General features: G+C 37.6%; 1 protein-coding gene across 1 annotated transcript in view; it reads right to left on the bottom strand.

The window, feature by feature from the left end:
• The window catches only part of SLC12A1 (solute carrier family 12 member 1), a 51,171-nt gene that overhangs the window by 7,754 nt on the left and 16,908 nt on the right, over positions 1-26,509 (bottom strand). Inside the window, exons 8-23 of the mRNA XM_009971385.3 lie at positions 25,845-25,956; positions 25,249-25,376; positions 22,175-22,259; positions 20,326-20,477; positions 18,602-18,709; positions 17,819-17,942; positions 16,777-16,878; positions 14,783-14,938; positions 13,010-13,109; positions 12,812-12,923; positions 8,718-8,858; positions 6,730-6,836; positions 5,763-5,845; positions 3,025-3,168; positions 956-1,087; positions 612-723 (exon numbers count right to left, since the gene is read on the bottom strand). Coding sequence (XP_009969687.1) covers positions 612-723; positions 956-1,087; positions 3,025-3,168; positions 5,763-5,845; positions 6,730-6,836; positions 8,718-8,858; positions 12,812-12,923; positions 13,010-13,109; positions 14,783-14,938; positions 16,777-16,878; positions 17,819-17,942; positions 18,602-18,709; positions 20,326-20,477; positions 22,175-22,259; positions 25,249-25,376; positions 25,845-25,956 — 1,898 coding nt within the window. The remainder of the gene's footprint in view (positions 1-611; positions 724-955; positions 1,088-3,024; positions 3,169-5,762; positions 5,846-6,729; positions 6,837-8,717; positions 8,859-12,811; positions 12,924-13,009; positions 13,110-14,782; positions 14,939-16,776; positions 16,879-17,818; positions 17,943-18,601; positions 18,710-20,325; positions 20,478-22,174; positions 22,260-25,248; positions 25,377-25,844; positions 25,957-26,509) is intronic.

The raw sequence follows: 26,509 nt of genomic DNA on the forward strand, positions 1-26,509 counted from the left end.
GTGCAATGGCTGTGACTCTCGTGTGTAAAGTGCTTTGGAAGGAAAGGTCCTATATACAGTGATGATGAAAAAAAATTTATAATAGTACCTTTCATTTGCTTGAAGGCAAATGATGATTATGAAATCTAGACTTGTTTTAAAAAGCTAAGTCAAATCAACTTGGTCTTAAAGTTTATTAACTTGCTCTTTAACTTTACATTTTACCACAGTTAATCACATTTATGTGAGCTATCTGTCTATGGTATTTGCATATGAGAAGCTTCATGTGCAATTTCACTTACTGTTAACTGGACAATCTCATGTAAATCCCATAAAACTAATTATATTCTCATTACGGAGTTCAGACTGCTGCTATTAGAGAAGGGAATATGAGCTATTAATGGGAAAAATTGCTGAATGTGGGTTTTCTTTGGTAATCACCATTTACACTCAGCCTTGAGGGGTATGCCATAAATTCAACACCTTTCTATCAAATACATCATGCTTTTTTCATGCTGTCCACAGTACAACAAACCAGTTCTTCTGAGAAATGCCCAGCTTCCTGCTGCATATGCATTATATCCAGCATCAATTCAAACTCTTTAAACAGTGAGACAAATAGTTATATTTACACTAGTTTTTCTTCTTCAATCCTATTGACTTTTCCTCCAGTGAAGATCCTCAATTTGCAATTTTTCCACTTCTTCCTGATAGTTAGAATGTAAGGAATTAGGATTGTTAGACCTGGAAGAACACAGGAAATTGCAGGGAAATCAGGTTAGTGCATTGTGTGGTAAAAATTCCATCCTTCACTTCAGCAGTGTTGGACATAAGTTAATCTTAAAAAATTTAAGCCAGACAGAAAATTGATTATGTTATCTTAAAAGAAAACAGTTTTGTGCAAGTTCCCAGGTCTGTTTTCATATTCCGTAACACAGAAATCTCTCTCCCTACAGTTCTGACTCAAATTCCTTACCTCCATCATCGAACAGCCACCAAATGTCAATTGTACCTTTTCCTTGCTTCTTTTTAAATTGAGTGCTGGCTTCTAGCAGCTTCTGATTGAATTCACCCACATGCATTGACTGTATTGTGTTAATGGTGCTTCCTGTAATGAGAAAATAAAAATGTGAAAGGATTTCTGACAAGTGAGGCAAAGAGTTGCTTTAGGGACCCAAGTAGAGAGAAAGCTTCGGGAAAATGAACTGTTTCTGACATAATTTCTGTACTTTAAATCTGAAGAAAATTACAGCACAAATGCTGTGGACTTTTAATATACCAGTACTCACAGAAACCAAAGCTTATGTAATACTTTGTCACTAGATTATAACATCTTGAAAAGGGTTATCTGATTATTTGTTCTCTGGATCTTTTTGTTAACCTAAAATTCACTGGGGCTTTAAAAAGCCATTGGGAAATGTCTGATGGATTTTCAGAAGTAAATGGCATAATTTTGCATCATTTACAAGCTCAGCTGTCTGTTGTAAAATACAGAGCTCCCTGAAATGCACAGTAACAGTGGACAAAGAGAGCTAATGGGGTACAGAGAGAGCACAGGTGAAGCTAAGTCTGGAAGGCAGAAAATGTAAGCATATAGGGCAACTTCCCTATGCTTGAGAGGGTCACTTCATTGAAAATAAAGTTTGATTCTTGCTGTTTGCTTGGCTGGCTTTAAAAGGTACAGTCTTGCCTATGTACTAGCAATATCTTCTCTCATTCCAACTTTTGAAGCCTGTGGCTTTGTTACTGCTTCTCTTTCAATGATTTCAAAGAGACAGTGTCAGAGCAGTATTTTAAGTGGAGCAGGCAGGCTTCTTTAGAGGTTTTATTCTGATCTTCTATGCTCTGAAAATGCTTTGTTTGGTTTTCCTGTATTTCTAGAGTTTGGACAGGATAGTTCTAAAGCAGTTATTGGCCTTCCTCTACCATCCTAGTATCTATGCTGGAAGATGCAACAACTCTGGGGAAGATGAATGTATAAGCAAAATGGGGAGGCAGGGATGTTTACTAACATCATCTATCTCATATATAGTGCCAAAGTGTGTAATGTGTATTTCCTTAATGCCTTTCTGAACTAAATCGAAAAGGGTAGTTGAAACAGATGTGCACATTCTTGTGGTATATGTTATAAAAATATGTTCTACTGAACCCCGCAAAGTGAACTGAAGTCTGCCAAGTAAAGAATAATGACATTTCATGTTTTCAGTCTGTAGATCTTCTTGATACCTGTGGGAGTTGCATGCACAGCCAGATGTAATAGTCTGCAGGTGAAAATTCTGAAAATATTTGTCTGTGTACAAGCATGGCTTCAGGTGGGTCATTATCATTACAGCCTAGCAATTGTGAAATATGACCTTTAATTCTGTCTGTATTTCTCTATCCGTTTACTATATCTGAAATGTAATTTTGATTTCATCACCTATACATTTAAGTTATATGTTAATTAGTTATTTGTCAGTGTGCTGTATATATGCTTTCAGTACTTTTACTGCCTTCATTAGTGCATTTTTATGAAATTATGCTTGGAATATAGAGCAGTAGTGCTATTTTTACCTGGTTTTGAGCTGGGTACTGGGTTTGTATATGTGTGTGAGTTAAGTGAAGTGAGATTGCTTGTTCCCTGAATATTATGCATATGTTCCTGTTTTCTTTAAAGAAGATAAAAAAAGGCCTTTGTTTAAAAGCTGAGAACAACCTATTAAAAAACCCAACAAAACAAACCCCAACTTGTTCTGTATTCCTCAAACTTTAATAACCATGTGCTAATTTTGACAATTAGAATTCAACACAAGCTGAGCTGAGAAGCTCATCTAGCAAATGAGGGGGTGGAAAAACCTAGTTGTGTTTTACCATGTAGGGTGTGCTACCAGCACCAGACACTCCCTCTATTCTGCATTACATGGACAGGTTTGCACAGGGTGGGTCTTGTTCTAGGGGCTTCTGTGTGCTCAGGAGTTTTTGCCTTGGAGTCAAAGTCCGGTCTGCATATTGGTGAAAATGTGATGCATTGCAGGGTTGGGGAGAAGTTGTCATTTTGGAGCTTACCCTTTTTTGGTTCATGTTTTGAGATATTGAGTGTGCTGGCTTTTCTGAAGAATCCACAGATGCCGCTTTTTCGTTCTTCAAAATCATTTTCTTTAATTGTAGCTTCCAGTGCCAGTCTCTCCTGCTCCAGCTTCTCTAATTCCTCTGTATGTTGGGAAAAGTAAGGGAACTGGTAACATAGCACTTTCTATTTTAAATTAAATCACTTAAGTGAAATAATGGCGGTGGTGTAATTGCTGTTGTGGTACTTTGTACGCAACATAAAGCTGTTGGGAGGAAAAACTCCTTTAAAATGCTTTTTCCTTGCAAACCAATAGGGAGGAGGAAGCTGAATTAATCTCTGGAATCCCTAATTTAGGGTGCCCATGCCTACAGCAGTGGCATATACTAAAGTGTTACTCAGATTTCCTTTTCCAGATCAAATTCAGTATTACTGTATTTTATAGTTACACTAGATACTATTTATTGAGTTGTGTTTGTGGACTTGCTCGGTTGGTTCCTTTCCCCAGGAATTTGAAAACACATTAGGAAAGTCTTATTTTCTAAAGTGAGCTCAGATACTGAGTTCTAGCCCTTGAGTCTCTATTCTAAGAACAAGGTCACATGGCTTTGGACTTTGAGATTCTCAGAAATATATAAGGATCCTGAATATGCAATCAGTTTCTATGCTGAAATATTTTTAAGGTTTTAGTTTTTTCAGCATTTGCTGCAAAGATGTAAGATTTAGCTAACCAATTCTGTAAATTCAATAACATAAAAGAACAACTTCATCTTAGTAATATTAGACTTTTGCTGAGAAATAGGTACTATGTGTTATTGTGGAATATATTATGGTGAAGCACTAGTTAATATGATCTAGGCATTTGCCTGCAGTAAGCTTTTTTCATAAGGAAAACTTCTATCTGAGTAATAGATGAACTAAGAGTGAGGTAACTTCATTTAAGACATTGTGTTTAAAAAACAAAAAAACAAAAAAACAAACCCTCACTAGCTAGACATTATTGGCTCTATTGGCACACTGTTGCCAACAGAAAATAATATAATATCTTTTACTTTTGAATCCATGACAACCATGTGCTTCTGATCATTTGATGTGATGATAGTCACTAACTTAATGGTTACTCAAAACTAAAATTTCAGTTTCTCTATTAAACAGAATGCTATTCTAAGTATAATGGAATACAATGGTCTTTTTTTTCACTACAGAGACTTTGTATCTGTTTCAAAAGATTTCTGTGTATTTGAGGGATTTCCTATTTCTGCTTTGTGTTCTTTCTGATTCCTTATGTCTTAACACTTGGAGAATGTTTGCTCATTTGTAAGAATACAGAGTTGGTATGTGCTGTAATTTCACTGGTGTTCTAATGACTGTATCTTCTGAGCAGTCAGTTTCTGGCTTACATCAAGCAAGGAGATGGGCAGATCTCTTTCAGGTATCAACAGAGGAGAGAAAAAAAGCATGATTAGTTTTGAATTTTTTCTTGAGTCCCCGTAACTGTCCATGAACATCAAGCTGCCAGTCTGCTAGGTAAATATTCATCTACCCTTGTTTCTTAAAGGAGTCCTTGGTGCCTTTTAATTTTGAGAGGTGATTTGCTTTTGAGGGTTGACTCATCCTAGAAACCATCCTCTTTAATGACGAGTTAATTTTGATTTTAATTAGCTAAGGTACTTATGTCCTTTCTGGGTGTTCTCCCCAGCAGTTCTGAGAGCAGTCTGTGTGTCTGGGAAACTGGGGAGAAGCTGAAGGCAGATTTACAGCAGGCGGCAGCAAAGAGTTGCCATTCTTTTTATGCCTGCCTATGTTCCTTGTCTATAGATTTTTATCTAATTCATTTATAACACAAAACATTTCTCTTTTGGGGACGACAAGGGACTCTAGAAGTAATGTTCAGGTTTAGGCTGTATCTGCTCAAGTGGACAAACTTGAGAAGCAGGAAAATAATTGTACTGAAAACCTAGTGAATTGTTCTGATGGGGTTTTTATATGGAGTCATTCCCTCCCCAGGGTACCTGAAGAACCAGTAGGACCTCTGTGTCTTAAAGAGGAAAAGGAAAAATGAAGACCACAGTTGTATGCGGCTCTTGGAAGCCCTTCATTTAGGTGCAGCTGCCTGCATGCTCTGTCTACCTTTTCCACCCAGATGGCACATCTCTCTGAATGGTTGTAGTATGGTGGAAAGTTTTCCCTTTCCCTCTAAGATATGCACCACTAATCTGAGGAAGAATTAATAAAAAGGTGAAAAACAGAACTGATGTTTCTTGTGGGTTCCACCTTTTTGCATGGGTGGGGACTTTCTGGGCACCAGCATTCCACAGGCGTGGTACCAAAAGTACAGCTTCCTGATTCTTGCCAGTCCCAGAGATCTCAAGTAGGCATAGGGGCAAAGAGGTGCCAATAACAGAAATGAAACATGCTGCAGAGTGACTGGCTGCTGTTGCACAGCAGAATTTTACTGCTTTAGTCTATGCCGTGTGCTGGAAGTGCTTTGGGATTTGAGTTCTCTAGTGTGCAGAGTCCCTTAATGTATGAGGTTTGGCCTCCTTCTGTCACTGCCAGTGATTCAGCAAGGATTTCTGGCAGGATAGAAACTGCAGAAGCAAGGAGGAACTGTAGAAGTTATGGGTGTAAGAACTAATCTAGAAACCAGATGGTGACTCCAAGAGTATCAGTCAGATTCCTTCTCGTGCTGAGCATGTGAGCAGCATAGATATTCAGCTATTGAGTCATCACATACCTTGAACCTGGAGGACCTGAGATATATCAAATCCTTGGCTAATTCTGACGATAATCATGCCAAGCTCAAAATCAAAGACATCACTGAAAAGAAAGAAAAAGAATAAATATCCTTTCACACCATAAATGTCAATGAGGAAAGCTACTTTGAGCAGAGCAGTAAAAGTGTTAGTGTTCACAGGGAGGTGTTACTACCATGTTCTAGGCTGCTTTAGGTAAAATTGCAGAAGGCATTGCCCAAGATTAAGTAAAGTACTATCAGCTTTCTTCCCTCATTTAAAAAAATGGTATCACTGGGCATTGGAACAGATAGTCTATTCCAGAAATGGGTCTTTCTGACAACACTTTTTAGGAATTAGGTTGCCATTGGGTAGTTTTTTTCTGCCTTCTGTGAGGAAATAACAAACCTGGTGTGGGTTTTGTTGCTCTTTAACTCACTTCAGCTTTACAGGTGAATTTTGACCAAGAATTTAGAAGCCTGCTTCTAAATGACTGTTTCCTCGCTAAATCCCAACCCACAGAGCTGCTGAGCCTTAGGCACACATGAGATTTGAAGCAAGGCTCTTCCTCTGTCTCCTAGGCTTAGAAGAAGAATTCTGTGATGTTCTCTTATTCCCCAAGTATGTACATTAGTGTTGTTTTTCTCTGAGCTCCTGCCCACTAAAAATGGGAAAATGCGGTTCTGCAAAAGTACTGCTAACAGCAGTGCAGCTTCTTTATGTAGCATTGTCAATCCACATCAGCTCTGACAGTCCCAGATGTTTGCAAAGCAGATCTTGCTAGGTGTGTGAAGCCAAAGACCCTTTTTTTTAATGGGTAGAAACTTCAGTTACAGAGCTAGCATGTGCCAACCCAGATTTGTAGGTATTTTCTTGCATTGTTTCTACATGCCAAATTCTGTATGGAAATGCTATATTAATCTAGTCTTAGAGAGGAGTAAAAAAAGGAGATGCTGATCTGTGACTTACTGTATAACGCCCACATAGTTTTCAACTTGCGTGGCAGTAGCATTTCTCCAGTCCTTCTTAAATCCAATCACCAAGGTATTTGGTTTCATTCTTCCCAAGCCTGAGGCCTAACAATATTAAAACACTGCTTGAGAAGGTACGCACACATGCTTTTACTGTAAATGAAAAGTAATGGCAAAAGATAACTGAAGTAATGTTCTGGAGACACTTACAACTAGATTGCATTTCATGAATGTCCTTCATGCTCATACACATGCAGAAAGCAGAAAGATTAGCTCTAAATCATTCCAACTATAAATTATTTTAGATGACAGAAATGTAGTTTTGCTAAATTAGCATTCATTTGCATTTCTTCTGACATGCTGTCGTTAAAATGGTTCAATAACTTGGAATCAAGAGAGAGTTCAAGCACTATTTGTATGCTCATTCCAACATAATAGCATAAAGCTTTTATCAGATTTGGAATACTCAGTAGGTGAACTGGGTCTGATGTCTCTTAAAACAACGCATATTCTTAAGAGGATATGCTTCCTCTGCATAGTTTTTTTGCCTTAAACTTAGAAACTGTTGCTGTTCTGTTTGTTGTGTTCTTTCCAAAAGATTTTTCCAAAATTAGCTGAGTATGCTCTGTAGATAAAACTACAATTTATAAATAGGAAAACCAAATGGTTTGTCAGAATATTAGATTGCCTCTGAAACTGGGCCTGGATGCTAAAACCCAAACAAGTAAGCATTGTCAGATTTAGATTCATCTAACCTAATTTTTATAGAAATCTAAATACTTAATGTATTTGGAACCTTCAGGAGGAGACCCACAAATACACCAGCTTGTCAAGTTGTTACACTTGCCAATTTTTACTAGTAGCAAAAAGAAAATAGATAAAAACTGTTGGTACTTCGGTGGGTTTTTTTGAGTAGCACTGATATATCTGCACTATTTATATTGAAATGAATAATTGGTTGGCAAAGCAATGCAGATGTCCTTAGGTTACAATAATGATGATACGGTTATCCTTCTGCTTGCTGGAAGGGAGTTATTTGTGGTCCAGTAGTTGACTTTGGAAATAGTGTTTAAGTAGTAATGGAAAGGAAGAGATCATCAGACTGTAACAGTTCTCAAAAAAACATCAGAAGGATCTCCTACTGAGATGATGTATAAACTCAAGATGAAGTGTCCTTGTGAGGCTTTGATAGAACAAAGGGATCTTTATTAGTAATATTTCATCTTGCTCAGTTGTACCATCCATTCAGCAAATGTACAAAGAGCCCTGGTAGGCTACCAGTGGGTGACTGTTACCCGGAGTATTTTCATGGATTCTCTACTGTCTCAGTTTGCACTGATGTCTTTACAGCAGTGGTTTTTGTGCAAAGGATGAGAAGTTTCTCTACATTTTGCCTCAGTACCTGTATGTTTAAATATTCATATATGTGGGAGAGAGAGGGAAATGAGAAATATGAGAACAGTGCCTCTCTGCCTTCATTAAGGCCATTTTAAATGGACTGTTGGAAATGATCTGCAGTATTCTTAGAGTAATAGCAAAATATTGCAGACTCTTATTTAGATGGCCTTCTCTCTGTTTGCAGAAAATGTATATTACACATTTTCAGTTTTCAATGAATGCAAAAATATTCTCAAATATTTAATATACTGCGTAATATGAAACAATAGAATTGCTTTGAAGTGTATCAAGTGTTGGCTGCACAGACATTCATATGTTGCCCTGTAGATGCCTCTCTTTTTTTATAATACTGTCTTGTTCATTTAGGAGAGGATCAGTCTGCCTTGTCTCATAATTCCATAGCCCAGAACTAGATCTTTTTATGAAATAACCTGTAATAGAATATACACGTACCCCCAGAATGCCCTTTCTGTTTATAACATTATCCATACATACATAGGACTTCTTAACAAGTAAACAGTAATGCTTTACATAAAAGGATGCTTTGATGTAACACTCTTCTATGTGTTCTGTAAACAAAAAGCTTACTTGAAGTAGACTTTTGACTCCATCTCTGAAGCTGTCAGCTGCCACTGCCGCATAAAAGGCTTTTCTTTTGTTCTTTGTGAGCCAGGCCTGCTTTTTTGCCATACCACTGTTCATCTCCTTAACACACAGCTTGCGTGGTCCCTGCATGATACAATAAAATATTATTAAGAAGGCTTTGTACTATACATCACACAGTGATTTTGAAGGAGTTACCTAGTCTGCTGTGGGAGCGAATGGAGAGAGTTGGAAAAATACATTTCCAAAAAGAGTCCACAGAGATTCAGCCCTTTAAAAAGAACTGTGCTGCTAACATAATTCACATTCTGTTCGAGAGGGCTGAGGCTGTTAATGCTGCTTAAATATAGTGATTCTGACAGAAAGAAGGACTACTATGGATTGTAACATCTTAGAAAAATATCTAAGATATGGTGAAGCATCTCAGAGTGAATAAAGTCCCTCCCTGACTTGACTACGTAAACAAGTCTCAGCAGATCTAAATATACATAGTTAAGCTTCTATCTACTAAGAGAAGGGTTGTTGCCATACAATTAAAGATGCAAATGCCTTTGTCACCAGGTTCTTCCAGTGGTCACCTGGTAATTTAATGAGACAAAATCCATGTGCATATCCAAGTCACAAGACACGATACACTGACTTGACAGCAGAGAATGGGCTGGCAGTGGGTCCCCAAAAGATTAGGCCCAGGGGAGACATCAAATCTGCAAGCGTGGCCATTATCAAGATTGAGATAAATTTGGGAAGCATGTATCTGGAATTTAATTGATTTTAAAAATCTGTGCTATTAAGTTTGAGTTTAAGGTTTGCTAGGCTTTGTTTATTCCCTTTCATGTTGTCTTTAGGAAGCAGATTCAGTAGTCCAGATCTTTTGCGGTGAAGATGAAACTCTGAGAGGGACACTCTAGAGTCTCAAATACTGGTTTTATTGTTACCGGGCTGGACAGGTAGTCTTCACTTTCCAAGGCAGAATAGAAGAGCAGAATTGTAAACTGTGGGAGCATGTCCAGCAACATCAGAGAGTAATTAGATGCACCAGAAGGATAGATCTGGTTTGAAAGCACTTGGAATCCAGTGAGTATTCTGTGTGACTAACTTGAGAAACAGTACCAGTTTGGTTTGTTATAAACAGATAGTTTTGAACTTCAGTTTGCTGCAGAGTTTCATTTTGTGCAGAAGTTATTCCTTTTTTAAAACTTCTAATGCATTTGAGGATGCTAGCAAGTTGCAATTTTGGTTCCAGTGGAACAGATAACTCGAGAACTTGGTAGAAGTTTCCTATAATATAAAACTAGGAAGGCTTGGTAAACTCATGCTCAGGAGATTGTGTTTCAAATGTCATATTTAAATATTTCAGATTTCAAGTAAGTTAGTATATGGTAGTTTCTTCTGCTAATCTGGGAAACTGGTTAAAATAGAGCTGAGAGAGAGGTAGATTATTTTTTTTTTCTCCATAGCAAATTTTAAGCTCAGAATTTATTTCCCCTATAAGAACAGTCCAAAATCCAAACTGAAAGAAATTATCTCCAAAATCAAACGTATAGGGAGGATCACTTAATTAAAAATCAATTTCTAAAAGGTGATTTTGAATGTAAACCCAAAATGTCCTTATTTCAAAACTTTTCAGCCTTACTGAAACTTTTTTTTTTTTTTTTGCCTTCCTGGAAGAAAATGGGTTGTACTATATAGATGTAGAAATGAATGCAATATATTTACTTTCAGTAAATTGGCACTGACTGTTAGAAAAGGAGTCAAGGCCTTCATAATAAACTTTTCAGCTAGTTCCATCTAAAAACCATAAAATAGCATTGAGAAAGATGCAGTGAAATGACCTGGCAGATTTCATATGTAATGTTTTTATCTGTGCCTTTTTTATTAGTATTATATGTATAAATAAAGTGAGTTTTGACCTGATCAAATGTAGGCTGGGTTGATGCCCACTCAGTTGTTGTCCCTCATCTGTGTTTCTGAACTCCTTATGCCTGTGTTGGAAGTAGAGGGGAAGGATGGGAGAGTCCAGTGATCTTCCTTTAATGAGAGCATGATACTTTCTTGGGTGATAGTGAATTTACTGCAGTTTGTTTGGATTTAATGGGTAAAACTTAAGAACTTGCATTTGATCCTAGCTGTTGGAAGAGTAATGTGAAGAGCTGGGAATAATAAACTGAAAAATAAGTTTGAAGTACCCTTGTGGGTAAGGAGAGGAGAAAAAAAAATAAGACTTACCCTTCTTCCCAGTCTCTCTAAGGACAGTACCTGGGGATAGTTTCACAACTGGCTTGCACAATATATTTCTGCTGGCCAAGGGGACAGTCCCACCCTTTTATCAGATGATAGCCTATCTGTGTCCTTCCATACTCCTCCTTTGTGTCAGTGCTAATGTTTGTGCATTTGTACAAGGAGCCCAGTGAATTGCAGACCAAAGACTAACCTTGCAAAAATATTTTACATGAAGACAGGGAGTAAAAGCAGAATAGCCCTTTTTACTAGAAACTCAGACTGTTCAAACCAACGTGCAGCCACAACCTTAGAGACAAATCACTTTTCAATCCTCCTTACGTTCAGTTGCCATATTTATTTTACTTATCTCTGAACTATTTCTTGCTGCCCTTTGGGAAAAAGGAATGGAAGATGTTTTGTTTGGCATGGAGTCTCAAGACTTTATGCATAGCTAGCAGCATGTCAGCTTTTGAGGCAAGATATGCTGGTCGTTACATTTATGGCTAAATAGTCTTGCTCTATTTGTTGTGATATATATTGTAGGCTGCTCTTCAACATTGTCCCTGGGAATTCTATCATCCACTTTTTACCACAATTTTGCAAATCACAAAGGTTTATTGTGTCATACTTTTATTAGCAGCCAAATTAAATTTACCTTAAGTTGCTGACAAAATAATAATTTAAAACAACAATGAAAATTCTTACACTAGCAAAATAGATTTTTGTATAAACGGGAATGAAATCTCAGTTCTTGATAGAAAGTATATATTAGAGAAACATGCCTAAGAATTCAGAAAACTTGCTGAAACTTGACTTTAGGAAGATTCATAGTCTCAGCATCTTGTTGGGATTGATTCTATACTTACTGAATGCAGTGGGAAAGCTAACAATAATTACAGTAGAGAAGAATTAGGACCATTCACTCTTTATAGATTCAATTTGGGAAGAATCACACACAGATCTTCTGTACTCCCTTTCTGCAATGTGGCAGCATCAAATGAATTATTCCTGCACTCCTGTAGAGGAATACATTATCTTGCCTGGACTGACTCTGTTAGTTAGATTCTGCAGCCCCATTTAGTGTCGTAAGATGGGGGTTTTTTCTCTCAAAATTAAAAGGTTGTTGCAATGTATAAAATATATTTCCTCCTCTACACTACAAACCCACCTATTTTTGTTCGGTCCTAATGAAAGACTAGATCTTCATCCTTTAAGATACATAATTTCCTGTGTATTTATAACTAGCAATATACTTTGCTCCTCTCTTTATATCTCAGAAGAGCATGTTTATCCTCAGAATTAACATTGTTTCAGTTTTGGAGAAACAACTGCAAAGAGAGCTGAATTACTTGCCAAACCCCAACACTGCAAATCAGTGACAAAGCTGAAAATAGAGCCTGGGTAATTTGACTCTTGCACTAAAATCCTTCAAGTTTTGCTTTTTGTTTGTTGTTTTTTGTTTGTTTTTGTTTTGGTTGGTTTGTTTGTTTTGTTTTGTTTTGTTTTGTTTTTTTTAATTTTGTTTCAGTTTTTTTAAACCTTGTGGTATCTATTTAAAAAAATAATAAAATCTTTCCTTGTAATGGTTTATTTTTTTCAAATCATTTTTTGATCCATCTACTATGAACTCTGAAATGCATCTCAATGAGGCATTTACCAGCAGGCTCTGTATCAACCGATAGCTTTCTTGTCAAGACTTATGACAAAATTCATTCTCAATGCGAATCTCTTTCATGGTCTGCACAGATGCCTGTCAGCACCAATGGGAACATTGTGTGCTGAGTGAGAGTGAAATGTGTAATAGAGATATTCAGTACCCACTGGTGCTGGATTTTCAGATTTATATGAGTTGACCTTACCATGTACACTTCACAACAGATGCACAGCCCATTGTTCTTTGTGAAAGTATGTGTGATGTCTAGCAGAGCAGGCCTGATCATAGGAGCTCCTGTTAATGCTATGCACTGGGGTCTGTTAGGAGGAAAAAAGAGGTTGTGTTTAATTGGGTGATGTACTTATTCAGAATAAGCCATTCTACTGTTCACTGGAAATCTTACCTGAAGTTTTTCACATGGTCTTCCACTGTAGTTAATGCCAGAGCACTGTCTAAGGCATTAATATAGTAAAGAGCCTGTGTAGAAGAGCCCCAGTTTACTTCTGCATATAATAAAGATAAATAATACATATTAAACCATAGGCTTTTCCCTATATTCTGTTGCAAAGGTCAACAACCATGTTATCCGTGAGCCAAAGTAGGATATATTTTCTTATGCTTCATACAGAGCTGTTGTTCTTTGTGCTTCATAATAGAATAGGTTTTGCTTTTGTGATGCAAAAACAGACATGCAAATAAATCTCATTCTTTATATAAAACTGGTAGGGAATGTTCTTCCTTTGCTTAAAAACTGTTCTATTAACTTTGTATCCTTCCCCCGTGTATAAAATGAACAGCCCTGAGTCATGCATTGGGTGTGGAATTTCAGGAAGTTCAAATTAAACCACTAGGAAGAAACATTGCTAGCTCAAATTAGCTCTCTTCTACTATATAGGTTAAAAATTGTTCTCCAAAACCAATTTTGGCATATACATCTTTTCTTGTTACTGTGCAGCTGTTTGGTGGGTGGAGACAGATAAGAAACAGCTTTCTATGCTGTGAGAACTACATGAATGCAGATCAACACCTGTTATGCCAAGATACAGAGATAATACCTGGTGCAACTAAGTGGAGTTTTGTGTAGAGATCGTCTTTTCTAAGGATTATTAGTTTATTCTGAACCCTTCAGTTGCTGGTAAGTGCTGAACAAAAGTCAGTCTCTTAGAGAGCAGGAGATAGATAGCTTTTGCACAGTGTCTTCAGTTAATTTAACCAAATTTTGAGCTGCTACTTTGCAGCAAGTAGACTAGCAATATACTAAGAAAGGATAAAAATCCTCAAATGCTTTTGACAACTGTCTTGTGGCAGGTGTGTTCTCTTACAGCTGATGTTATTTACAGGAAGAGAACCACAGAACATCCGAGATGGGTGTGAGAGCATAGATAGGGAGGACACACAACAGTGCAGCAATATACACAGAAAAGAATAACACAGGCTCGGATCAGGTGTTGCTATCCCAAACTAGCTGCAATGAAAGCATATCTTCTGCTGGGAAACTTGCCTCTTTTATTCGTATTATCCTTTTCTACTGCAGAAGTAATTCTGATGAAATCAGAAATCTGGACCTGGGTTAGTTTTGTCCTGGATATGAATAACCAGACTGTTTAGTCTTGTACTCGTGCTGTATTGTATTAGTGCACAGATTTCTGAGGATAGCTCCTGTGATTTGCTGAGCTCTAAGCAGTTTTTTCCAGCAGTAAAGTGTGCCCATCCTTTTTGATTTACTGAGGAATTGTAGGGAGGTGCTGGAGGATGATCGATTCATGAGTAATTCAGCTTGCATTTTTGTTGTATAATGGGCAGCAGGTTCACATTTTGAGTGAGGACCCCAGATGAGTCAGCTAAGAGCACAGCAAAAGTCAGGTAACATTTTGTGTATGGATGGAAAAAAGTTATGAGTGATCCTCAAGCAGAAGCCCAAATGTAGTAAAGACATGGTAGGAATAAACTGGTGTGCTGGAATGTTTATACAAAGCCCTGAACCATACTCGTTAAACAGGCAAAAATTCACCAGATTGTCTTCTTAATCTATATTATGTAAAGTGAGATTTAATGGGATGCTCCAGACTTCCCTCTAAAGAAAGGTATTGGAGAAAAAGTAATATCTAATTCTATAAGTAAAATCCAGTCTGGCTGCATAACATATATAAAAAATAGTAGTGTTTTCTGGCCTTACCTGGTTTCTTGTATGTTACATAAATATATAGAAAGAGCTCAATGGCATAAGTGATGAGAGCTGCCCACCAGTTGATGACAAACATGACACCACAGCACAACAGGGCTCCAAAAAGTGACACCCACATGTTATAATATCTGAATGCAGGTCTCCAACCTGTTTAAAGAGAATTGAGGAAATTGGAATAGCGTAAAAAATATATTGATCAAATGGTGATCCACTGATTTGGTGCATACAAACCCATGTGCAATTTGTTTCAGGCTCTGTCAGAAGGGGTGGGAGCAATATATGGAAATTTTCAGGCATCATGAGTATCAGCAGATACTTTCAGGTGTTGGCTGATGTAGATTTCTATACATATAGAGTACTGGGTCTTACAAGCCTTTTACTACAAACCCTTTCTTACTGCTTTGTCCAACCTGGTTTTGAGTAGCCATTATGTTTATATGTATTTTTGCCAAATTAAAGCTCGCTAGTTCAGAACTGAAAATAGATTTTCCTGTAACTCCAGGTAATTGGCTACCTTGTCCTTTTGATGCATATACATTAATGGGAGCTAAATGCTTGCTGAGAGGAGAGTTTATCCCAATACTGTAAGTGCACCTGTCTTAAACTTGGAAGTAGCCTGGCCTCACTACAGAAAAATAAAGTCATTTGCAATTGACTTAAAGAAGAGATTGTTCCTGCTGCTCTTCAGCTGCAGTCCTGAATCCATCCCCTGCTAACACTTAAAGTGATGAGGCAAGCAGTGAGCCTCCGTGTTTTGCAGGTCTCTTCCAGGTGTTCTACAGAGCAGACTCTTTGGAGAGGAAAAAAACACAGAAGATACAAGAGGCTGAGCAACCCTATCTTGGATCATTTTTGTAATGAGGGAATGGGAAGGTCCTGCTGTGAAGAAATTTGCTGTCCTGCAGCCTTGCAATTATTATAATCTATCATTGTGAATTGGCAGAAATTAACTAGAGGAAATGAGAAAAGAAAAATGGCTGCAGTTTTGTCTGAAATGTTAAGTAGTGGCAGAATAGTCAGATGCACACACATGAAGAGAACTATAGAGGTTATTTTTACACAGCTCCAAGGCCATGTAGAGCAGATCTGCATTTGTTCAGCTGTGCAGGTAATTAGCAAAAGTGCTCATCTTTTCTGCCCTCTGAACAAATGGCACCATGCAGATCTATAGGAAGGAAGTTGATGTAGGCATTTATGTCACTACTGCAGTTTCTTCACACTGGAAATCAAAAATGTATTCCTCGCTCCTTGAATTGAATAATTGATTCACAGCAGCAAGAAATTGTCTTTCCTGTCTGCCAAAAACAGTGTTGCTCAGCTGATTGACTTTAGTCCTGAAGGTGTCACTTTGTCATTCATGAAGATGATGATATTTTTTCTGCTGTGGCGATGCACTAGCCTGAAAGCCAGTATGTTCCTTTGCTGCGCAAATGCAGAGAGGGACTCGCAAGTTACCCCTGAACAGGACCTCATGGCACTTCACCTTACAATTCTGCTACTAGCCACTGCAGAGCTGTGCTGATGCTGTTTGTTGGACCTGTTCTTGTTCTACATGTTCCCTTCCAGGCAGTATCACGTCTTCTGCAATTACTGTTCTTATAAACCTGGCTGTAAATTTCACAGTAAATTTAGAGGAGAAGGGCATAATGGCTCCCCACTACACCTTGCTTACTTTGTGGCTAGAGTTAGCACAGGTTTTTAGCCACCCATATTGTAGATAATGTGATAATGAGGGGAAAAAAAAACACCCTGAGGAAGAGCTTTTCTGCTCCAGTGGGATCCACCAAAGTCTTTTTCATTCTAGAGCCAATATTTTTACCTTTTGGAAATAAATAAAATATCATATTTAATGAGAGCAGTAAAACCTCAGATCACATAGCTTAGATATTTTACAGGTACTGCAGCTTTCTCTGTCATACAGTCAAAAACTTGCAGAGATCAGACTATGAAGCCCATGTTTAAATGGCTGGTGAATGGAGACTTACCTGGAGATTTTGCGTATGAGGCATGAAAACAGGAGAAATTAATCAAAGCATATGAAGCCAAGAAGAAATTGGAGATGATGGGAGCAATGGTATTCAGTTCAGCTGCAAGACACACACACAAAAGTCAGACGTAGGCACCAGTTTCCTAGATTGTTGGATAGCTTTTTCCTGACAATGCATTAAATCTGGATAATCTGAATTTGTCGTCCAGGGAGAGCTTGGGTATTTTCCTGTGGTACTAATTTAAGGCCGCTTTGATACACCTTCATTCATATTAAGTAGTGTCTGCTGATGCTGATATTAATAACATTATGTGCTATGCAAGGTTATACTTGATACTCTGATTCTACAGACTGGCTCTTAATGATGTAGATCTGGTGTAAATTTCAGAATTTTAAGTATATAATTGAGAGGACAGATGCGTTTCACATAAGACTAACAGTTAAATTTTATTGGTTTGCTTTTTAAATGTCAGTCGGAATTCTCTCTACTAAAATTCCAGTTTACCTAGTGTCACACAGTTTGAATTTCAAATCCTAGAAAAACTAATTTAAAAATCCCTACACCCCTAAATATGGTAGCTGGGATTTTCTATCATTAGTGCTGGCGAGCTGAGATTTGTTTCAGACCTGAATGTGGGGAAGGCTTGGCAGAGTAGGCTTCTTAATTATCTCAGAATTACCTCAGAGCTATGTGCAATATAAACTGGAAAACCATTTTCAGAGCTGGTGACTTTACCTTATTTGATATCTTTCTAAGCACTGCCCTCTTCCAGCAGAGTAAACAGGAATTGCACCTACTCCGTGCCTTTGAAAATGAGGCTGTGGTGACATTGAGATGTTACTAGAGTCCATATTCGTTTCTTTTTGCCTTCTTTAAGAATAATGGAATTGCTACCAGGGCTTTGTGTGTGCTTGGGCTTTATGTCAGAGTTCACCTGAATGGAAATTTTTCTAACAATACATAATCATGGTTTTAAAATACCAGTTTATATAATTTCAGAACATGAGATTATATAGCAGTTTTGTAACGATATACAAACCAATCAAAATGAATGCCATAGCAATCACAAAAGTGAGAACATATCCCCTGATGGGTTCGTTGTTTTTTCCATATCCTTTGGCAAAGAAGTGGAGCCCTTTGTAGACGTTGTCCTTGCAAAGAGCCTGGCAGACAAATCAGAACTTAATTTTGTTAAGCAGTGCTTTCTTGCATCAGAAGTTCACTGCCTGCGAGTGACAGCTTGCAAGACTTTTGCTAAACAAAAATTAAATCTATCTTAGTGCTTCAAGTACATCTACTGCTATGACATGAAAACATTCAAGTAAGGTGATAAACCAATATCCTACTATATTATTATATAGCAGTAAAACAGAATCACAGGCACTTAATACTTATTCAGTGCTTTTTAAAAAGATTAACTGAATAGCTAAATAGAGTCTGGACTGGAGGAAACTGAAGCACAAATCAGTGGCTTGGTGTGAATTGTACAGGTTATCTTTCCTGTGCTTACAAGGTAGCTTTCTGTAAGAAGATAGAAGTGGTCCTGAAAGTAGCCTTGAAGCTATCTATAACAAGCACACATATATCCCCCGCTCCTGGAGCAAAGCTGATCTCTGACCAAAGGAACATTATCACCCTTGTATGAGAGTGAAAGACCTGCCTATTTCTGTTGAAAAACATTCTGCATACTGTTTTCCCTGCCTCTTCCCTCCACATCTGTCACTGTTGTTTAAATATATATCACATTTGGCACATAGACTTCAACTAAATTTTATGTCTTTGAAGTAAAACAGAGTGTAAGGAAATAATAGTTTAATTTTACCTGGAAGACTTTGGGTGCACTGACAAGAGATGCTAGAGCTGATGACAAAGTAGCAGAAAAGATGCCAGCTGTGATGAGAGGACCAAAGCCAGACACCATGCTCATCACCTTTAGGAAAAAAAAAAAAAAGAAGGAAAAAATAATAGTCAGGCTTGTATTTGGATACAGTTTTTGATCACAGACCCGTTTAAGTACTCTGTTTCTACATATCTTTACTTTGCATGGTTCTAAATTCAGCACACTACACACCAACTGTGAAGTAGGGAAATACTATTATTCCTGTTTTAGTAAAAAGCAATGGAGGCATAACCAAATTTTTATACAAATATGCAGCTGTCTGCTGAGGCAGACAAGTACTCTGAGATTTTCTCACCTCCTTTACTAACTGGTTGCTATAAATAACTGTCTCTACTTGATGGGTAAATAGCTTGTAGCAAGCAGGAAAAATATAAATGGCAGGAAAAAGCATCAAAGTACGAAATGTGGTTGGAGGCACTTTCTTTGATTTGGTTTCATTTTTTTTCTTGAATATTTAATATGGTTAAAAAAGAGATAAAATTCCTGCTTGTGTTGACATAACAGCAGTGCTGCAAACAGTAATGATGGTCACTGTCAAGCCTCCCTCAGCCCTCCCAGAGGGGCTGCACTGGCCTCTGCAACCACTGAAGCAAAAGGGTTGTTGAGAAGCACCAGACAAGGAAGCTGAAAGATGAAGTGAACAGATGTGGTTGCCAGATGCTTTTTGGTGCGTGGGAAGTACTCCAGGAAAGAAACCAGTTAATCCTGGAGATTTGTCAGATGAAGACATATTTTTTTCTGACTTTAGTCTGGCAAAGATAAATCCAAGAGGTGAAACTCTGTCTATAGCTGTAGGGAGGCCACTGATTTTAAGGGTTGCCCGGGGTCTGGGGAGCTGAACTGAGGTGGGAGTGAGGATGGCAAATGATCAAGAAAGGAAGGAGAAGTAGTCTGTGACAGGGACAGCATATCCCTTTTAAGGTGGTTACTCAGTCCTGTCATTTATCAGAGCCAGCTGGGAAAAAAGCAAGTGACTTTAAAAGCTACAAATGGCTAGTTGAAAAGCAAGTGCGGGTGGGTGGTGAGTGCTCAGGGGCTGTGAAGCACAGGGGCTGAACAGACATCTGGGAGCCATGGCTGTCAGGCTGCAGAACTGCTTTACTTTGATGCTTTGCCTAAGCTTTGTTTTGAAGAATAAAAATGGTAGTCTCTCTCTGGCCTAGGAGAAAGACTCCATTATTTCTCACTTGATTTTTCACTCGACTATTTTTGGATACTTCTTTTTAAGAAGTCAGAACTCCTTTTTTTGCACGGTGTCACAAACCTTTAACAGTGACCACAGTAGCCCTGAGGAAATCACATCCACGTGTAAAGAGCAGTGTGGTGGGTTGCTTATCTAACAGGAGTTCCTGAGGTCTCCATTAACTCTAGATTTTGAGTTTGAAGATGTTACAATATATACTGCTGCACAGTACTTGTTGAAAGAGGAAGTAAAGACTTTATCGGAGTGCTGGGAAGACTAGTGATGGGCAGTATGAGGGTAATGCAGAATGCAGGGTACTTTTCTCTGTAATTATTCCTACAGATTTTTACTTTTTTAGATAAAAGTGGATGTCCTGTTGCAGTTAGTTGTCTGAAAATAATGGTTTTGCATGTTTGTACTAATGTATTCGTGTATTGCTTATGATAATACGTATTATTAAAACCTGAAAATTATTCATCAGTCCATAATCACACGGCTGACTTGCACATCTGGAAAAGTCATAGCCTAGGCTGCAGGCAGATGATCCATTGCAGCTCATTCCAGGGACAACTGTATCATTGATGTTCCCAGTAGCATCTCGTACAACACAGGAGGCTGTGGAAACAACAATATATTATTATTTATCTTGCTTATGACATCTGAAGAATGTTCTTCCCACACTTTGACTCAGTCTGAACACATTTTGTACAACTGCTGCCTTAGTCTCATACCAAAGAGCAGTGTTTCATGTTGGGCAGAGATTACTTCCCTGTAGTGTGGCTTAGTTTCTCATGTCGTCTGTAAGCAAATATTTACTTCTGTTACTTTTAAAATAATCAGCCAGTTAACTAATAGACTAGGATATTTCTGAGTGTAGAGAACCAGACAGATCAACAATAAATTAACTAACTCAGAAGTATATTGTCTGTCTGTGACCACTTTTACAAGTGCCAGTACTCAAAGGAAACAGGTCAGTGAGGGTCTTACTTAGGTCTAGGGGTTTTTTTGTTAAAGGACACAAGGAGACCCAGATCCTCAGCTGCTCAAATTGTCATAGCCCTTCTGATACCAATATGGTGAGAAAAACTTTAAACAGGAGAAATTACTTATATTCTTTTTGTTTTTATTAATATGTATGCTGTCCTTTTTTGCTTGCCACCAGAAATGGGAAGAAGCATACGGAGTTAACTTAGAATGGTGATCTTAACATCGTTAGCAGCCAAAATGTAAGTTTATAGGGTATCTTCAAGTAGGTCAGAAACATTGTTATTAAGAGTCCCAAAGTAACCATATCTATTTAGCAAACCAATATGCAAACAGAAAGGAAAAAAAAAAAGTATTGCACTGAAAAGTAGACAGCTCTGAAGTTGAAATGCAGCTAGTGCTTGTGAGAACAGAACAATGCATTAACACAGATTTATAATAGAAAGTGAAGAATGACTACTTCAACTTTAATTGCAGGGGAAACTTAGATCCAAATATTGCAATAACCTGAGCTGCAGCTTGACTCGAGCATTTTGCCTTTTGCATAAAGTACAAGAACCACAAAAGTCAGGAAGACTTGAGATTCATCTCCCAGAAAAGGGAGTACCCCACAGGGCTTTCATGCAGTATTGAGGTATTTGCTTATAAGGAAGAATGTAATTTACAACACTTTTTCTCACAGTAGTATTAATATAGAAAAAGCAAATCTTTTTCTTAAACAGAGATTTATTGTATCCTTGTAATGAGAATTTAATTGCATATTCCTCCAACACAGTTCATGGCTTCAGTACAGGTCTCCTTTTTATTCTTGTGTCCGTTTTGTTACCTCACATTCCAATACTGTAGAGCACCTAGTCATGTAGTGCGTCTTGTTTAAGACTGGCAATTGATTTCTGTGTTTGACATATAGTATACAGAATGTGTATGTTACCTTGTTACTCATGATTGTTCAGTAAGACTAGTGAGAGCGAGTAGAAGCCATGTGAAATTTCAATGTGTATCAGGAACAAAAGATCAGCAGATGGAGCAGAGGTTCCTTTAATCTTTTCTATGCTCATGGATACTATATGCTAGTGGTCTTTGTCACTGAATCAAATGCAAAAGGAACTGTACAAGTTATATGAAAGTCCAGCTGCCAAACAGGGCCTTTTGCTCTTGATTTCTGCTTTTTTACCCACTATTCTAACAGTAAAATAAAATCAGCTATCTCTCCACGTAATAAATCCACAGGATGAAAAAGCAGTGAGGTTAATCAATCATTTGCATACCAGGCTTTCCAACTTTTTAACTGTGTAAATTAAGACATGAAGCAGAGGTTCTGTACATACCTGCACATATTGCAACGCCAATGTAAGCAACTGTTGTAATCAGAATGGCCAGCATTGTTCCTTTGGGTATTGCACTTTGTGGATCCTTAAAACAAAGCAGTAACCCAACAAACACTGTGAGTTTGTGTGCTGCAGCCTGATTGCATTTGCACGCTAGAGAGTCCTGCCACACTGTGATATGAAGATACCTTTAGAGGGTAGAATTTTATCACTTAGACCTGCACCAACATTTCCTGCCCCAGCATGTAGACAGTGAAGCAGTGCTCTTGCCCTGGGTATAGTGAAGGATATTCTGGAGGAGCAGAGGCCACGTTTCTAGCAGCAGGAGAGTCCTGGGCTGTGCATTTCTGGGAGCTCCAAATTCTTTTTACATTGCAATGGGCTTTATTTGAATGATTAATGATACAATGCGTAAACAGTTACTGAACTAACCATCAAACTCCTGTGGATGACAAGACAGGACCATTTCTGGTTAATCAGTAAGACAGATGCAGATGGTCACCCTGTACAGAATACAGTACTTTTGCAATTAGCAACTAGTAATCAGTTGTGTCTTGACAACAGGCTACTTCCTTTCACAGTTTTGACGTTTAATTTAGATAATTTAATAAGTCTGGGTTATAATGCTTACAGACTGGCTCACAACAATATTGGCTTTGGTCATTTAACTATAAGAGTCCAAAGATCTACATTATACAGTGTAGTTTTAAAGGGGTTTTTAATACTAGCCAACCTTACAACTTTGTGTTTGTTTATGCTAGGAAGAACTTGTTATGAATTGTCTTCTTAAGCTGGTGTAGCAAGGTTTTTTAAGTCAAAGATGCATGGAATGCATTTTAAGGCACAGACTTTTGTACTTCTATAACTATGCTCATTGCATAAGAAAAAAAAATACAAATTTGGAGTGACGTGAAATGTGGATGAATGACTTAACTGTGTTAATAATTAATATAATTTTTAAATGAGGTAAGGATTCACTGAGTTGAAAAACAATTGCAAAGTCACTTCAGCTTCCTAAGACCTTCTGCCCTCAGTTCACAGTAAATTTAATCTACACAGGTCTAGTGTGCATGTCTTAAGTCATTATTTTTGTGGAGTCTCATGCTGCAGTCATAAACACTGTAACATTAAATCTTAAGTTTAAATATTCCTACAGCTTTGCAACTTTTAAATTTGATCAGTAACTAACCAAGTATTTAATATGCTGTTAGCACTTTAGGGCCTGCTCCAAAACCCACTAAAGTCACTAGAAAGGCTTGCTGTTTCTGTAATGAGGCTTTGGACTAGGGCACTACTTGAGTGTGTAGTGTCTACAGAAGCATGTACGTAGTTGTTTGCAACAAATTCTAAAGAAAGTTTGATTCGTCAACTTTACACTTTTAAAATACTGCTTAGCTTGCCTTTTAGATTTCTGGAGAGGCTGGTTAATCTAATTAGGCCCGTCTAATGAATCTATACATGCTCAGTAGGCAATCTGCAGCCTGAGGGACTTGGTTATAAGATCCACCTATTGCCAGACTGAAACAACTGCAGAGAGCCAACTGGAGAACTGCTTCCCTTGGTCTGCTCAGACTCTTTCAAATAGCTTATGAAAGAAGTGTTGCTGCTTTGGGAGCTTGCCATGTATAGAGAGCACCATATATGGCAAAATAATTATTTTTGTTTGATAAAAGGATGGAGATTGTGTGAGGTTGATTCATTCTCACCAGACAGAAGTACAGTGATTTTTGTGGTTTTAATTAAAAATGGAATCTTATAGACAATATTAGTGGCTAAGTTTCTACATATTTCTCTCTGTGCTTGGCTTCAAAAGCAGTCCTCTGAAAACAAAGGAGTTGAGGCATGCAACTCAGTGTGAGAAAGGAAAACAGAGCTGGCTGTTAGAGTTGGTAAGATCTGGTGAACTTGTGACTACTGTGCCAGTACAGAAATAACAGACCTCTGGTTGAATCCTTAAGGTATACGAGACAGTGGGTCTATAAGATAAAGCCAAATAACTTTGTTTGACATACTGGGGTTACCAAGGTGTGAGCCACATCTTTTTGGTGACTTTTTTTTTTTTAATTTTTTAATTTTGGGTTGGGTTTTTTTGTGGGTGGTAGTGGTAGTAGTTTTTGGGGGTTGTTTTTTTTTAATTGTTGTTTTTTAATATTAGATTGCAAGTCTTGAGTTATGGATACTCCTCGTGAGTTTCTGAATTTCTTGTAATATTATGAAGTATTGCATTGCTCCACGTTTACTAGAGATGTTTTACCAAATGCTTTGCTGAGTTTTGAGTTACTTCAGCTTTGCATTTAGCTTTAAACACTCTTTGCATAAATACACTGTGCAAAGTCATGAAAACCAGAGGGCACCCAAAGTCAAAACTAAATTCCTGTCTCTAATTTGTCAGTATGTTTAGATACTGAAAATACCATCTCATACAACTGCTGTAGTGCAAGAATGGGGACCTGACAGGACAGCCACAGCAAGACAGTCAGGTACCCATGGGCCTCCTTTCCCTTTCTCTTCAAACTCCTTTCTTTTGTCACAGCTGCAAACCTGCAGCTTTTCCTTTGAGCAGCAGTAGTGACATGGGATTGGGACATACTTGCTTTCATTAAATGCTCTGTTTGCTCTGCCCTTGCTATGACTCTGAATAGAAAAAGCCAGTCTGCTGATTCTTGTGAGTACAAACGTGAGCTTTACAGGTATGCTTTTTGAGAAGATGTTTTAGGAGATTTTGCAAAAGAAGAGCTCCAAGAAATACACATGTAATTTCTCTTATGTCATGTGCCACTAATGGATTATTAATGTTATATTATTACAGGTTATTTAAACATGCTTTTAAATGATATAGCAACCCAAATCTAAATGCAGTAGTTTGTGTAAATAGCCATAATGCATTATGAGAGAAAATGTGAACAGAAAACAATAATTAAATAATTAATTAATAAAGCAGGTACTTAAAAGTGAGAGTTTTGCTTCCCCAAATAAGACATGATTTAAAACTCAATACAGTGTTGATTCATAATTTGTTTTCTTGTTCTTGTTTCACCCTGGAGCTAGTATTATGAAGTTAATGAAATACATACTTCTAGATCTCCTGAGATGTTGGCTCCTGCAAGGATGCCAGTGGCAGCTGGGAAAAAAATGGCAAACACCGAGAAAAATCCTTCTCCACTTCTGAAATCTGGTCCAAAGTTTTCTGCAAATATTGATGCTGCAAATATAGGTGAAAATGAAACATACCACCAGGATTTGATTCCAAAGTTACTTAATGAAGGAGGTGAATAAGCTAGTCTTTCACATCTGGACAAGTGGGTTTGAATCTGTCTCATATCATAAGCAAAGTGAATTTGATTTCCTTAATCTGGTCCCCAGTAGGATGTGCTTGTCTGCATCTCATAGCTACAGATCCATATTGAAGTGACAGGAGTGTCACTACAGCACTTGCACTTAGCTCTGTGTAAAAGTTTGTCTGTGGTTTGCTGATATTTTATATAAATGACTTAAGCTGCAGCTAACTGTGCTGTCAAAATTAAAGATGAAATAAATTCCCTTGGTTTCCAAGCTTACTTAAACTCAGGCAGAAGATCCTGGTCTTGTGACCTTTTTCAGTGGAATTCTTAACTCAGTATGAAGCCAAAAAGAATTAAATCTTATTATGTTAGATAGCAAGGTTACTTGCCTTGGTAATTAAAAAAGCCTCTTGCCTTCTTTTCGTTGTTGGTAGGAATGACTGTCCCAATAAAGAAGTTTGCAATAGCAATAAGGAGAACAATTAGAAGAATAACTTGAGCCTATTAATAGAAACAAAAATATTTTCCTGATGATTTTAATTTGCATTGACTGTTGAGATGGCTATGTAGTAAGTTATCTGCATGTGTTCCTTATGACAGATGATTAGTTTCTGTAGTTTTAAAAAATACCAGATAGTTTTAAAAAATATCAAGATAGCTGAATCAGCTAATAACAACAGCAGATAGTTTTTACTAAGGGGGTTATGAAATATATAGTTATAATTTAATTTTGTGTTAGTTTCTTTACAAGAAAAGGCAAAAAGAAACAGCTAATGCATTAATATCAAGTTTAAGACATTTTTATACTGTTATAAAATTTGTTTAGTTGCAGTGGATTGTCACTTCAAGGGTTATAATATCTAATTGTTCTGATCTCTTTTACAAGTAGTTCTAGTCCCCATCACAGCAGAATATAAAAATAAGGGTGCTATTCTGGACCTGGTTTAGTTTAGATAGCTATATTCCACCGTCTAAATTATTTCCATTTCAATTTCCATTTTGAAGTTTTTTTTTACAGGTGATGGAATTGCAGAAATCATTAGAGATTAAGGAA

The sequence above is a fragment of the Tyto alba genome, unplaced genomic scaffold, assembly GCF_018691265.1.
Source record: "Tyto alba isolate M040663 unplaced genomic scaffold, T.alba_DEE_v4.0 Super-Scaffold_41, whole genome shotgun sequence".
In the NCBI taxonomy this organism is placed as follows: domain Eukaryota; kingdom Metazoa; phylum Chordata; class Aves; order Strigiformes; family Tytonidae; genus Tyto; species Tyto alba.